Raw genomic sequence first — 15,438 nt, forward strand, 5'->3', positions numbered from 1 at the left:
GGCCTGGGTGAACCATCCCACTTTACCACTTACCTCGGGCCAATCCTGGCAGTCTGGACTCTAATGCCCTGGGGGTTTAAGGATGGGTTGGAGGGAGAGGAACTTGGTCCTTGGCCTCCCTGCCCTCAGGTGGCAGTTGCTTGCAGGTGGAGGTTTGGGTCCTTCAAACTTGCAGGTGGCCTGGGTTGTGCAGTGATGTTGGGGGTGGGGAAGTCTGCAGGTGTCGGGTGGCTTCTCTTGCTGGGCTCATCACCCCTTTAAGGCAACACTGGTCCCTGGAGCTAGGGAAACTTAGGCTGGAAAGAATACCCCCTCCCCCATCTCCTCGGAAAAAGAGTTCAAGGCCTCCTTGTCTTCCCTTTCTCTCCCGCAGCTGATTCTGCTTGGGAGGGAGTGGGCTTGGGGAAGTCCACATATATGTCTGGCTTTTGACTAAGGGAAAGCTACTTTTAAATGCTTTACTCTAACATACAAGGCTAGGCTGCTCTCCATCCTCTTCTGCGCTGAAGGAGTTGCTGCTCTAAGTCCTCAAGCATGTCAGCGGTAGAGCTGTTTGACCCCACCACTGATCTGCTTAGGACTGAACTTACTAAATCCAAATTGCAGAAGCCCCGAGGCAGACATGTGTGTCCAACCTTTTGACATCATGATATGATGGTATCATCTGCAAAGTCCCCATCCGAGAACTGCACGAGCAAATGCATCGAAACCTTCATGTTTAAGTTGATGGCTTGTGTGTTGGATCGCGTTCAGGGTTATCCTTGGCTATACGTGATCCAGGAGGGGCCTAGGTTCTACATGCCTTTGGGTGAGTCTATATGAACTGGGCAGGAGGCTAGAGCAGTCGTACCCCTCCAACTGTCTTGAGTAAACACTGGATAATAAGGCAGGGATGTATCATTCTTTTTTGGGAGTCTCCCATGCCACACTTCAACTGAAGTTTGGGTCCCCGAGTATCTACAGACTGTATGTAACTTGGCTGAGTTTAATGAGTGCAACCTTGAGTTTCTCACTGTTTCTGAGAGCCTCAGTTGAGAACTTCCTTGACTTCCCTGCCTATCTCAAAGGCTCTCTGTTGGAGGGGAGGGTGGTGAAGCAATGTAGATCAGGGAGATGTTCTGGGGGTGTTGTTCCTGGTATGTCCCTGTCCACTGGAATCCCTAGTGAATTTCAAAGAGTTGTGTAGATCCAGAACCCTGCTATGGCCTCAGAGACCAGTGGTGCACCATAGCAGGCTCAGCAGTGTGCCTGGGGTGAGACTTCTGTGGTAATTCCACTGATTTTGAGACTTAGACTTTAAGAAAAACCTAAGACAAAATGATGGAAATATTCCTCTGGGCAGAATGTCCTGTGGACATTCTGACAGGAGCCATGACAAATGACAGACATACACCAGGACTAATTTTAAACACATCAGGATTATATTTATTTATCACTGTTAAAAAAAAATTAAACACAGTAAAGAAAACTTGACAATACTAGCAAGCTGCTTTATACAGGAGATGCAGTCCTTACATTCTGGCGAGGTTAGCAAGGGCTTCACTCAAAGTGGACTTTGGAGAGACGGTATGGGGTGGGGAGTACAGGCCTGAATCCTGATGGAGGGATTCAGGTAAATCTCTAGAGGGAGGAGGGAAGAGAGACACCAGTGCAAGGGATGTTTCTGAGAAACACAGGCAGGGGGAGGCTGATAGCACAGGCCTTGTGGTAACTTCTAGGTGAGGGTCCCCTGAGCTCCAAGCCTCCTTTTGTTCTTCTCTCGTCAACTCTGCAGGTGAGGGTCATTCACAGACCACACATGTGGTGACTTTGACAACCAGAAATTAAAAATAAGCTATGGTTTTTTCCAGTAGCCAAAATGATCCTTCCTCCCCGCCTCCCCCCCCCCCCCCCCCACCGGGGGCTCACTGAGCATATAAAAACCACAGTCTGGGTGAAGGTATGTCTGCTTTTCAAATGACCTGCTAATTCTTCACAACCCACAGTAATTTGGTTTCCGTGAATCCACAGAGGCAGGCCAAGCAGGAAGGGCTTTGCCAGTGAGCCTGGAAAGGTCTCATATCGATGAGTCACTGGCTGCCACACCGGTCAATTTTAAAGGCTGCTCCACTTCCCTAACATGTTAAAAATGTGTGTCTCTTTTTGGGAGGTAAAGAAATAGGGCTGTGCTTGAGAAAGGTAGGGAACCCAGTGGGGCTACTACTCTCTGGGCTCTCAGGAATGGGCTCCCTAGAGTGAAAGAGGGCGGGGACCCTCTGGAAAGACTGTGAGGGCTAATGGCTGTAGTCTCACAGACATGGAGGGAGCAAAGCTATTCTACTGTCCTGGTGAAAGGCCATGAAAGGCTGTATGTGGCTCACTTACAGCGGCTCCAGATTCTTAAGCTCTATGCCACACAACACTAAGAAACTGCTAGTTAGGCATCGGTGGCCTCCGTTTGCCATGGCACTGGCCCCAGTGTGATCCTGAACATTTTCATGTCCTTCGAACCAGATGCAGGAAGCTACAGTAGAAACCTTACGCTTGCACAGTGTTAACCTCCCTTCCCCCAAAGCAACTTTACAGACAAGACTGCAGCCAACTCCACAAAACTCTGGAAGGTGGATATTATTAGGACCTTCATTTTAAAATCAAAGCGTGAATGTTCCAGTTTTGGATAACAACCGAGTGGTATCAGTGGATCAGATGGTCTGCCATTGGAGGGTTTAGGGGAACGGTGTATCCGACTTCTTCCTAAAAACACCTATTTAGCATGGTGATGGCTTGGTGGGTGATGGAGGTCACAGCTTTGGTAAGGCAAGAGACAGAGACTTCCATTACGCTCTGAGCTCACTCTGGGTCAAAGCCCACACCTGCCCTCTAGGCTCTTCCAAGTCCCTTGTCCTTAGAAACTGTGGTCCCCAACTCTATCCTTATTGCCCATCCCCACGGCTGCTCGGTCCTGTCTTCTTAGAGAACAACCCCAGGGTGACCCAGATTCAGGTGTTGGTTTCAGATGAAGAGTGTAGATCCCCAATCGTGACGCCCGGAATCACTGTCTGTTGAAGTATCCTAAACAACCCTTTGCATGAGATAGCATTGCTGTCCTCTGAAATGTGACAATATATATCCTCTTCCACCACTCTTTCTTCTTCCTTCCTGACTGCAGAAGTCTAAATTCAAGGCTTCTGCATCCTCAAAGATGCCCAAGCTCGTTCCCAAGTCTGTCCTGTCACAGAGATTTCCAAGCCTTACTAGAGACCAGCATGCCTTTCAGTGGCGTGCACCTTACAGGGAGGACAATGGACCTTATAGGGAGGACCATAGACTAGTTTTGTTCCCATAGTCTTCCTGCCTGCTCTGGGGTATGTTTCAAAACTACAATTTGTCTGTTGCTATCTATCTATCTATCTATCTATCTATCTATCTATCTATCTATCTATCTATCTATCTATCAGCTCTCATCTGTCTATCTCTTTCTCTTCCAGCCAGGCTTGGAAACCAGGGCCTCTCTCGTGCTAGTGCTAGGCGGACATTCTTGTGCTGAGCTGCACCCTAGCCTGGAAGTAAGACTTTCCCTCTCAAAGTGTTACAATCTTCACATTCAGTAAGGGGACAAAGAAGCTGAGGGGGATGGTAATGTAGACCTTCTCAGAAAACTTTTATGTCAATGTGACATTTGCTAGTTATATATTTCAATTAAGATTTTATGTTTTAAAATATTTCTCTTTGCAGAAGACACCTGGGGCCATTTTCTTCAGTGGTGGTGGTAGTGGTAGTGGTGGTGGTGGTTGTGGTGGTGGTGGTGGTGGTGGTGGTGGTGGTGTGTGTGCTATGTGTGTATGTGTGTGTGTGGTGGTGGTAGTGGTGTGTGTGTGTGTTTGTGTGGTGTTTATCTGGTGTAGTGTGTGTGTGTGCTATGTGTGTGTGTATGTGTAGTGTGTATCTGTGTGTGTTATATGTGTGTGGTGTGATGTGTGCATATATGTGTGTCTGTGTGTGTGTGTGGTATGGTATGTGTGTGTAGTGTGTATGTGTGTGTGTGTGTGTGTGTATGTGTGTGGCTGTGTGGTGGGTGTGTGGTGTGGTGTGTGTTTGTAGTATGTATATGTGTGTGTGTGTCTGTGTGTGTATATAGTGTGTATATGTGTGTGTGTGAATATGGATGGATTAAACTGCGTGGTAAGCACATAGAAGGTGGAAAAATCTGTGGTGGGTGGATTCAGAAATGAAGTCAGGAAGGGCCGAGAACGGGCGGCAGAGAGAAGACTAGCTGGCTTGTCGCAAGGGTAATGACTCGAGGCTTATGAAGATCAGGGGCCTTTCCCCTCTTCTCTGGTAATAGTGGGCGGCCATGGAAGGCCACTTCTACTCAGCTTTGTGCCGCACTTCAGCTCATGGCGAGGAACACTTGGAGAGCCATTTCTACTCTTTGCCCACCCTCACACCCCAACTCTGTCACCTTGGCTGCAATGGAACTTCTTGTGGGTTTGGTTGGTCCCCAAATCGCAGCCCCCCCCACCCTGCGGTGTGTGGTGGAAGTCTGCTTATAAGAGGGCTGGTGAGAAAGGAAGGCAAGATCCACAGGGTTCATGGCAGAGGCGTCTGTATAAGGAAGCTGAAGCCACCCCAGAACTACACAGCCCCACGGAGGATGCAGATCTTCCCTTTCTCATCTCAGCCCCCACCTCCATCAGGGGGGCCCTTAGGTAGTGCTCGGATCACGTGCACAGGCGGTGCTAACCACGACACCCCACTGGCCTCAACTGCCAGACTCAAGGTCTTCAAGCTCCACAGGCCCTCGGAGTTGAGGGCTCCTTCCTACCCAGGCTACAGAAGCTTCTGTGTAGGTCAAGGCTCTGTGTGCACATCACTCAAAGAAGGAGCCTCAGGAGTGGGGTGCAAACCATCAGGTCCACAGTCACAGGACAGAGTCTGATCTGGAGAGGTGTCTGGGCTGGTAGAATGGTAGTCCGCCATCTTAAGATGACAAAGTGTGTGTGTGTGTGTGCGCGCGCGCGCACACACACACACACGCATGCACGCACATGCATGTACACATGCCCATGTGTGTCTGCCCCCCTGCAGCTGATTTCAACAGCACTATGGTGGAAACGCCCCCCCCCCCATTTCTGCATCTCTTCTTTCTAGTCCCTGCTTCCCAACGCCCTCTCTTTGTATCTCACCCTCTCCCCGCCAAGACAACAGGATGTGAGATATCTCAAGCCTAGACTAGGCAGGTCCTCTTTCACAGTGGGCATGAACAATGTGGTGCAGCTCACATCCGATTCTGCTGAGATGCAGAGATGTGCTGAAGACACCTAGCCCTTAAGCTGACACGGGATTGTTGCCACAGAATTGTTGCCACGGAATCTCATAACCCACCCCCCTTACCCTGAGACAGACACCATGCTACAAGGCAGGCTAAGCTATTTGTGTGTTTGAGGAGGAATGTTTTAATTACTGGCATCGTATACATGAATGAGTAAGAGCCGAATCCATAAGCCCCTTAGAAGGAAAATGCTAACATACCGGGAATTTGGGATTCCTGGCTCTGGCAGAAATGTTCATAAAAGCTAAGCTCTTAATTTGTAAATAGGCTCCATGAAGCCGTCCCTGTAAGCAGAACTTATTTTTCCCTAACACAAGTTCTTTTAAAAGGAAAGGAAGAAAAGGGCTCCGGCAAGAAGCTGTAGATGCCAGCTCGTGTGTACACGGCTGCTGCAGATGCCAGCTCGTGTATACACGACTGCATGATCAAAACCCTTCCTGTCCTTAGTCCCCCCTCATCGCCTCCTTCATGGTCATGACTCAGTAGCTGAAGGAAAAACTTAACACAACTATATTTTCACATCAAAGACATATGAAACACATTCTCACACGCAGACTTGTCTGCTTAATGCCCACACATCAAGAAGTTAAAAAAACAAAAACAAAAGCAAAAAACCTGTGGCTATTGAATAATCATGTATCAAAGCCAGAAGTGACCATCAAGAGGGTTTGGATGCTACTCTTATTTTATGGTTGAGGCCATTTGTCTTTTAGAGTTAACCAATTAGTTGCAAATATGAGCTTGGCAAGCACGGTTGGTGGCCTCGATTCCAGTGCTTGTTTATGGAGCATTTTTCCAAGAATCTTGATGTCTTGGTGCCTGTGTGACAAAGGTGACTACCTGGTCTATCTACAGAACAAGATCAGCCTTCCCAGACTCTCAGTGGGATGTGGCAGCTCCTCTTTAGGACAGCAGAAGCCCAACACCACGGTGCTGATAACCCTCTCAACCCAGCACTCTGTAGGCTGAGGCAGGAGGCTCAGAGTGCTGGGCAGCTTCAGCCAGCAATGAGTTTGAGGCTTGCCGGGGCACCAGGAGACCCTGTTTTGAAAATAGAGTAATATAATAAAAACCATGCATTTCTAACCCAGGAGAGTGTGATGTCACACCGTCCTGAGAGAACATCTGTGGTTCTGTCCCTGATCTCACGCCTGTGGGGTGGGAGGTGGTGGGGAACTAAGCAGCACATTTTGGCTCCTTTGCCAAAAATCACTTTTCAAATGTTCTTTGGGGTTTCAGCCAGTACTCCACCAAGGTGACAAGGGTTGCCAACCAGTCAACCTTACACGCTCTACTCAGCCAACCTCTCTTCCCTCCATTTTCTTTCTTCCCTCTTTGCCCCCTGGTGTGGTGGTTGTACCTGGCAGGCACTGTACCCTTAAACTATGTCCCCACCACTTGCTCTACCAATCCCAATCAAAGGAGACAAATACCACCCCTCGGTGCATGACTCTGCGGTTTCAATGATACCCAATATTTAAACGCATCAGTTCTTCTGGAGTAGAATTTTCCTCCAGACGGAGGCAGGAGGATCAGGGTCTGGCTCAGGCCAAATCATCTGAGGTTCACCCTTGTGACCGTAGGTAAAGGAGAAGGGTCCTTGCTCAGGTGGCTTCAGTTTTGTTTGATAGGAAGTGGGTTGATGCTCCAAGAATAGGGTCTTCCATTACTATCAGCAGGTCCTTACTGTACGGCCACCTCTTCCTTGCTGTTAGAACGTGAAGGGAGGGGGACTACACGCTAAGGCTTCTGCCTTGTGTTGGTGCCCAAGAGCAAGGGCAGCTGGGCGGCTCTTCCGCTGTGTGGATCTGGGCATAGGATCAAAGGGCTTTTCCACATATGGCTGCTGTATTCCAGTGAATGACTCCTGCGGCCCACGGAGGACTGTTCCAATTGGCCGGGAGCTCCAGTAGATGGCTGTCTATTGCTACAAAAGATAATGAACCAGATACTTCTTTGGCTTTTAAATCCCATCAAACTCAACTGATGGGAAGGGAGGTTTCACAGAGTAACATGATAGCTCTGCAAACAGTTTCTGAATGAAGACAGTTATTTCCCTGACTGTTCATGTGGACATGATTGAGAGCTAACAGAACTGGGTGGGACTGTGGGTTTGAGTTCAGTCTACTGGATAAGGCTACCATCAGCTTTAAAAAACAATGTTGACCCTCGCATTGAGGACAGATGCTCACTTCAACATGGCTCTGTGCTCTCCTCTGGCGATGTGAGAGGAGAACTCATAGCGATCGTGGCTTCGATAGCCACACATGTTACACTCAAAGGGATCACGGAAACCATGGCACCCCATGTGGATGGTGAACATCACATAATCTAGGAAGAGGACGTGGCAGTGGTCACATCGAAACACATCCATCACCTCCCCTTCTTTGTTGATCACTTTGATGGAGTCCCTCAGGCAGATGGGAGGGGGCTTGAGGAGTTCAAAAGAGCGAGGGACCTCCTTCAGAAGAGGCATCCCATTGCGGGCCTGGGGGAGGACCACGTGGCTTTGCTGGTAGAGATGTTGGCGATCCTCGTGGTTGCTGTCGGTGTCTGTGGAGTCCTGGGCACTGTTATTGGGGGACAGACCTCGTTCAGAAGGCAAGATCTTCTCTGGCAGGAGGATCCGTTTCTTTTCCATCTCCTGCGGGGCCCCATTGGGCATATCGGCCCGAGTAAGTGCTATGGGGTACACACTGCTGATGACTGGGACCATCTCAGAGGTGGGAGCAGGCGGAGTCTGGACTAAGGGGCGAAGGGCTTCAGCCCCTAGATAGCTGATGGCGTTATTGATGGCTTGGTCCATCATCCGGGTCTGCATCATCTCGTTCTCCTTCTCGTACATGTAGCCGGGATTGTAGTTGGCATCGAAGCAGTGCCGCTTCTCACCTGGAACAAGCAGGAGGGGAGGTTACAGAAGAAACAGCAGGAGGCAGAGTGGGGAAAGTTGTTTCCCAGAGTCCCTCAGAAGAGGGGAAGGGTAAGCTATGATTGCTGCACACTGGATCCCAGCCACAGGGCGGGAGGCACCCAGCCACACAGTCTCAGGGGGTACATCAGTCACATGTTTAGGGGTGCTGTACATGGTTGACTTGTTAATTTAAGCCAGTGGATAAAGGAGAAGGGCAGAGATGCCATTAGGTGAGGCCATGTCATGAGGTGCGCCCACTGGAGGAAGGGGGTGGGCACAGGATGCAAAGACAGTGGGACCGGCTCAGGGTGGGTGGGCTGTCAGGAGCCAGGGGCCTCTGCTCTGCCACTGTGTGGTCCCTTAACTGGCGCCATCCTAACTGCTATTCCACTGTAATGAGTACTGCAAAGAATAGAGCCGTCAGTGATCAGCCTCAGTAGCTTGAGGCTTATAGCTTAGGATTGTCTCCTAATCCTAATTTACTTTTTACTAATTTACTTATGGTGCCATAAGAAAACACAGGGATCAGAGGAGTCAGGTTCTGCTCTTGAGTGGACTCTACCCTTGCAGGGCAGACACAAGACTTTCAGGGGTAAAAGCTGGAGACAAGCTACAGCGTGGACATCACAGAAGGCTGCTCATCTACGGAGGCTATCTGTGGTTTTATTCTAAATGTCCCATTTGATGTTTGAACCAAGGGAAGACCTTGTCTTCTGTTAAAAGTGTGTGTGTGTGTGTTGTAAGGTGTTATATACAGGCAAAGTGAAGCCATTTGGTATGAACTGTATATTGCAACATTAAGGGGATGACAAGACTTCAGAAGTACTCTGGGAAAGAAATGAATTCTTGGGAAATTTCAACTCTTGAGAAGGGTTACTTGATGAACTGGTAGGACCAGGATTGCTCTGTATGAGGGAGGAGAGGAGATGAGGGCTGAAAGATGCAGGCAGGCAGAGAGAGCCACAGAAGGTGTTTCTCAGACTTCACAGAGCCCCACACTGTAATGGCCACACACTGGGGTAACAGTGGTAGTTGAGACGGGCTTCAGCCACATGGGCTAGTTTGGGCTGGTTTGATTCTGGTTCCATTGTCTACTAGTTGTGTGACCCTGTGTGAAAGGAACACAGTAACTCCTCACAGGGTCATTGGAAGGCACTCAGGGCAGGACTGGGCACATACACAGCACCTGGCACATGCTGGCATCTCCTTTTTTCTTTTCCCCTTCCTTCCTTCCTTCCTTCCTTCCTTCCTTCCTTCCTTCCTTCCTTCCTTCCTCCCTCCCTTCGTTCCTGTATTCTTACTTTTATTTATTTGCTTTGTCCAAAGGCACACGTGTGCCACAGCATGCTTGTTGAGGTTAAAGGACAACTGTGGGACTCAGTTCTAACTTTCCACCATGTGGGACCTTGGTTTTGAACTCAGGTTACCAGGCTTGTCACCAAGTGCCCTCATCTGCTGAGCCACCTCAATGGCCTGGGTTTTCTGTTCATAGAGATCAAAGTTTACAAATGTCCTGTGTGTTTCCAGGTATCCCATATTGTGGGAAAGAAAGAGCTGGAAAACAAAACAAAAAGAAAGAGGTAGGCCTATAATCCCAGCTACTCCCGAGGCCGAGGGAAGAGGACCAGATGGAAGACTGCCTGGGCTGCAAAGGGGGTTCAAGGTCAGCCTGGGCAGCTTTGTGAATGTTTGTCTCTAAAGTTAAAGACAGATTTGAGGTTATAGCTCAATGGCAGAGTGCTTGTCTATCTGTGTGAAGCCCTAGGGTTGATCCCAGGGCCACAATCAAACAGAGGACTCTGGAAAACATACAGTAGGGCCAAATGATAGGCATTCTGAATAACCAGCCATAGAGTGTGGTTGGATTCAAACACGCAGCAAGTGGTCACCTGCCTCTGAGGAAAGACGGTCGTGATCAATGAACAGCAATGTGTAAGATGTGCCAGACCAAGGCGGGGAGGCAGAAAGGTCAGCTAGGAGATCTGAGATGCGTTTACCCTGCATCCCTGTGACCTTGTGGACCTGTTACTTCCTACACTAATATTTGAGAAAAAGAAAAGAAAAAGCCCTAACTTGACAACTCACTAGGAAGCCACAGAAGAATGTACAAGTTTGCCAAAGTAACCAGTGGGTTTTCTTCCCAGCTCCCAGACTGGTTCTCTCCTTCATGATGATGGCTGCCTGTATCAATGACACCGAGAACAGGAAACACCAAGTTCACCCACACCCGTTCCCCTGGAAACGGCACAGGGCTGATGAAATCTGGTTTCTTAATCTTTTCAAGGTCATTTCCCAGTGTGGCTGGCTCTGCTAACCTCCCTAAGTACCAGGAGATCTCTAATCACTGTTTCTTATGACAGAGAGGCTCTGGGAAGTTTCCAGGGTTATGTAGGCACGCCACCACCTCCCCTCTCATCCACACCACCCGAAGCACCTCAAAGCGAACAGTTGGGATACCACAGGTGGAAAGAGACAAGACAGGAAGGGAGACCAAAGCCCTGGAAGAATGGAGTCAGGTGACGGGAGTTATGTGGTTTAATGCAGACCATTGTTCAACTCGACGAGGGGAGCGCCCGCCCCACATCTTCACGTGCACACAGTTCACTCTGATCAGATCCCCTCATCTCCCAGTTACCGTAACCTGATCGCTGCAGATGGTTATCAGTCACCTGCAGACCGGATGACTCAATGTGTATGAAACGCAGAAGGGGTAGGCTACAGTAATTGAGAAGCCAATAGCTCACGTTTCTTTAGTAATACACTCATAAGAAAGGTTAGGCAAACCACAAGAGTAGAACTGCTTCCAAGGCAGCTCATAGAGATTTTCTTCTGATGAAGACAGAAATGATCCTGAACGCAGACTCAGAGGCTGCCTGGTTGGGCCACTTGTTCCTTATAAACCTTCTTAAAGGCGGCTAACCTCTATTTTGGTATTTCTCAAGTGAGTAACGGCACGCCTGTATTGAAGCAACGGGAACAAGGTTGTTGGGAGCCTAGATGCACAGACTGGGCACGCAGACTTAGAGCTCTGTCTGCAGGGTCTAAGGTCAAGAGCCACTATATATTGCATATAAGATGCTAATGATAAAAGCGACTTTTATTGCAGCCCTACAGTACTGAGCTTTGTGCTACAGACTAAGCTTACTGCCACACTTTGCCACCCCTTCAAGGCTGAAAGCTTTCAAGGTGGATTGCTGTCTCTGACAGAAGAGGAACCGAGACCTCAAACTGCTTCACTTTTTCCAAGGTTGTCCATGGTGACCAGACCATGGTTGCAATTTAAGAGTCACGTCTTAGCACATGCTGGCTGCTTTCTTGCTCATGGTGGCTCAGCCCTCCACAGTGAGATAGTTCTCACAGACAGGGCAGAGGGCCGAGTGGTAGCCACCATGGCTCCTTGTTGTTTAATTCTCACAATCATCAGCAGGTATCAGAAGTGGAGGAGGGGACTGCAGCCACAGCGAAGGGTAGAAGACTGCACGGGCTTGAAGTGCAGAGTGAGAATGGGCACAGGGAGGAGCAGGAACAGGGATGGGAGGGCATCCAGACCCGGAATCTGGGAAGGAAGGCCTGCCTGGAAGTGGAGGGGGGGGGGTCCAGAGAGAAGTGAAGGGAGAGCACAGGGAGGCTGGGCAGAGGCCACTGGGCTATACTGCTAGACCAGGAGAGGCAAGTTCTGGGGATTCTACTCCACTGGGAGCAACTTATGGGGGTTTTATTATCTAAAGAGGAAGGCAAAAATGATTTGACCTCCAGACAAACTGCAAATCCAATATTACAGTCAACGCTGGGCAATGGAAATATATGGATGATTATTTGAGTCTTGAAGTTCCTCAGGTCACTTAAGTGTGTTTCTTGCTGCTTCCTATTATGTACCATGGCTGTTCCCACTCACTTTACTGCAACCACATGTCAAGAAAGAAAGGTGGAGGGAGGAAGATGGGGAGGGAGGGAGGGAGGGAGGGAGGAAGGGAGGGAGGAATGGAGGGAGGGAGGGAGGAAGGAAGGGAGGGAGGGAGGGAGGGAAGGAAGGAAGGAAGGAAGGAAGGAAGGAAAGGAGGGAGGAAAGGAGGGAGGGAGGGAGGAAGGAAAGGAGAGAGAGAGGGGAGGGAGGGAAGAAAAAAGGTAGGGCAGATAGGAAAGAAAAGTGGGGTACTTGGTGCTTGGTAGTGATTCTGATTTCAACTTAAGGAAGACTGGAGTTACTAACACTCCTTTCAGGACATGAGGGAGTCAGGCAGCAGCAGGAAGGGAAGAAAGTATAAACACTGATGGGGAGGAGACCTGAGCTGGAGCTGCAGGCCAGGTCTCTGTCATCTGTGACACACTGCTTGGATATAAGGAATTCCAGGCAGCCAAGACAGTTCTTCCCTCTGGACACAGAACAGCCACCTTTCAGGGCTTCCCCACCACCAGCTCTCAGGGACCAGACTTCTGGCTGCCCAAAGCTCCCCTGCCTCAGTATCAAGCTGACCTGGGTCTCGCCCTGCTTTATCTAAGCTGTGTTTCCCTGGTGCTCTGGTTGTCTGTCCTTCCTGAGTCTAAGGACTTCTCTGTAGGTTCCCAACAGAATGTGCCTTAATTAAGAACATCTCAATGTCTATGGAACCAGGGACATAGGTGTTAAACCTGCTCCCTGCTGCTCTGTTAACCAAAGTGGGTGAGCTGATGCTGCTTGCAGAAGTGTCAAAACCTCACACACACATTTACTGCCACTGACAAAGTTTTTTTTTTTTGTCTTCATTTTCTTTTCAACACAAGAACTTTTGTTAATAAAGTAACTCACATGTGGTGAGTTCTGTTTGCCGGGTGGGGTCGGGGGAGAAAAACCAGGAAAACAAGTTGTGTTTCCCTTCCTTGAGGGAGAGAAATCTGCCCTCTGTTTTGGGCCAACTATCTGAGGCTAGCCTGACCTAAAGGATGGTCAAGCACTGTTTATCACAGGACAAGCTTTGAGCCAGAATGCTACAAGCAAAGCAAGCCCACCTTGGAAAGAGATCATCTTGACCTCGATGAGGGCCTCCACCCCTGCAGGGGAAGGGATCCACTGACCAAGTTCTGTTTGACCTTTGCCTTCACCGTTCAGGGCAGGGCAGTGAGGGCTGGTGTGAGAAAGGGTGCACACTTTGCAAGGATGAAAGGGATTGACTCATTCTTCACTTGGTGCCATTTCCATGGCAACAAAGCGCTTCAGAAAATGGTGCCTTGGAAAGGAAAGGGAGGAGGGAGAGTAGAGGGAGGGGAGCACTGGCCTGGGCTCATGCTGCTGCATCCCTCATCTCACAGGGGGTGCTCTGCTTTCCTTCTCTGGACCTCACTGCTCTCAGGCACAATGTGTAGCTCAGCTAGATGCTCCAAGGGTTTTCCGTTTACAATGGATTTTCTTTCCTTGCTTCCTCTCTTCCTCCTTTCTTCATTTTTTTCTTCCTCTGTGTGTGTGTGTGTGTGTGTGTGTGTGTGTGTGTGTGTGTGTGTGTATGGATGTATATACCTTGTTGAGTGTGTCTCCATGTGTGTACCCATGTGCAAGTAGAGACTAGAGGTCCACCTTAAGGGTGTCTTCCTTAATACTTTTTTCTTTTCTTATTTTTTGAGACAGTCTCTCACTGAAATTGGAGTTTCCAATTTGGCGAGAGAGGTTGGCCAGCAAGCTCCTGAGACTCCTGACCGCATTACAAGAGATTTTATGTGGGTTCTGGGGGGTGGGGGGGATGAGTAATGAACTCTGGTCTTCATCCTTGTCCATCAGCCCACCCCACAACAGGGTCTCACTATCTAGTTCTACCTGGCCCAGAATTCTTGGTACAGAACCACAGAGATCTGTCTTGTCTCTTGTGTGTCCTAAAATAAAAATCCCATAATCAAAGGCTTAGGATACAAGTTAATGTTAGAAGATTATGAGCATGCCCCCATAACAAGAATACTCTCTCTCTCTCTCTCTCTCTCTCTCTCTCTCTCTCTCTCTCTGTCTCTCCCTTCCTCTCCCCCCTCCTCTCCAAAAGTCCATTTAATATATTCTCTTCGGATAGAGGACGTATCAGATATTAAACTGATAAGAACAGATACTACACTTGATCTTAGCAAAAGGCTGAGAAACATTTGTGTCTTTGCTTCCTGAGGCAGTGTCTCACACAGGCTGTCCTTGACACTGAGAAGGTGACCTTTTCCCTCCATCTCTCAAGTGCTGGGGTTACAGGCATTAGAGATACCCCACCCCCACTCCCACCCCCAGGTTACTCTGTGTATGATGAATGAACACAAGAGCAGGCTGCACAGTGCTGTCCTAAGCAAGTAGATGCATGTAATTATTTGATCTGGAGTCTGAGCTTTAAGAATTTTTTCCTCAAGGGGAAAAAAAAAAGGAACCCAACCCAACTAACACAAGCTTTAAAGACTAAGATGTCGTTCACTAGAGTGCTTACATCACATCGCCGGGTGCTCACACCATTGCATCACTGCAGGCCCCTAGGAGCCACCCTCTAAACCAACAAACAAAAAAACCCAGGTCAAAGCTGGACCCTGGTGTATGACACGAACTCTTTATCCTTAGAGCCTTGAGAAGAGATTGCAAAGTCACATGGCCAGGTTCTCTGAAACACGAGCTGGTTCTCCCTGACATTTCCAATTCAGTTCCCATAGACTCTCGGGGCGCCCCAGTCACTTCATCCCCAGTTAGTTTACTCTCCCATGAGTAAGCAGGGACCCAGAAAGGATTGTCTAAATGGCTGAGAAACGCAGGGAAGGGAGGGGACAGCTAGCAAGGGGTGGGGAGCAGAGGGAAGAGTGACTGGAATGCATTAGGTACTAAAAGAATACGAAGGGTGCGTGGGTATGGGGGACTTTTGGTATAGCACTGGAAATGTAAATGAGCTAAATACCTAATAAAAAAATGGAAAAAAAAAGAATACGAAGCCATCAAAGAACAAGCTTTACTAATAAATAAAAAGCACTACCTCTCCTGAGTTCTTGATCCTACAATCCAGAAGATGGACTGGCTCAGAAAAGGAGAAACCAGACCTTTCAAAGCCCACTGCTGCAGTGAGGTTCCGGACTGAAATCAGTCTGCAGATTTCTATGAGTTTGCAGGTCTGAAATCCTATGGTCAGAAAGCCCGGGATGGCTCCCCAAGTGGTCCTGGACACAGGAGACCTGAGAACAGCAATGACAGCAGCAGCAGCAGCAGCAGCAACAACAACAACAGCAGCAGCAGTAACAG

At 48.9% G+C, this 15,438-nt stretch overlaps 1 protein-coding gene and 1 pseudogene across 4 annotated transcripts in view; both read right to left on the minus strand.

Moving 5' to 3' along the window:
* Positions 1-5,123: 5,123 nt before the first annotated feature.
* Ikzf3 (IKAROS family zinc finger 3) overlaps positions 5,124-15,438 on the minus strand; it is an 81,422-nt gene continuing 71,107 nt past the window's right edge. For 3 of the 4 annotated variants that reach the window (XM_006533204.4, XM_006533205.4, XM_006533206.4), the window contains one exon: positions 5,124-8,200. In XM_006533204.4, the coding sequence (XP_006533267.1) occupies positions 7,500-8,200 (701 nt within the window). In that variant the 3' untranslated portion in view covers positions 5,124-7,499. The remainder of the gene's footprint in view (positions 8,201-15,438) is intronic. The other variant, NM_011771.1, reaches the window with a different exon arrangement.
* Gm25106 lies at positions 14,199-14,322 on the minus strand (annotated as a pseudogene).

The sequence above is a fragment of the Mus musculus genome, chromosome 11, assembly GCF_000001635.26.
Source record: "Mus musculus strain C57BL/6J chromosome 11, GRCm38.p6 C57BL/6J".
NCBI classification, from domain to species: domain Eukaryota; kingdom Metazoa; phylum Chordata; class Mammalia; order Rodentia; family Muridae; genus Mus; species Mus musculus.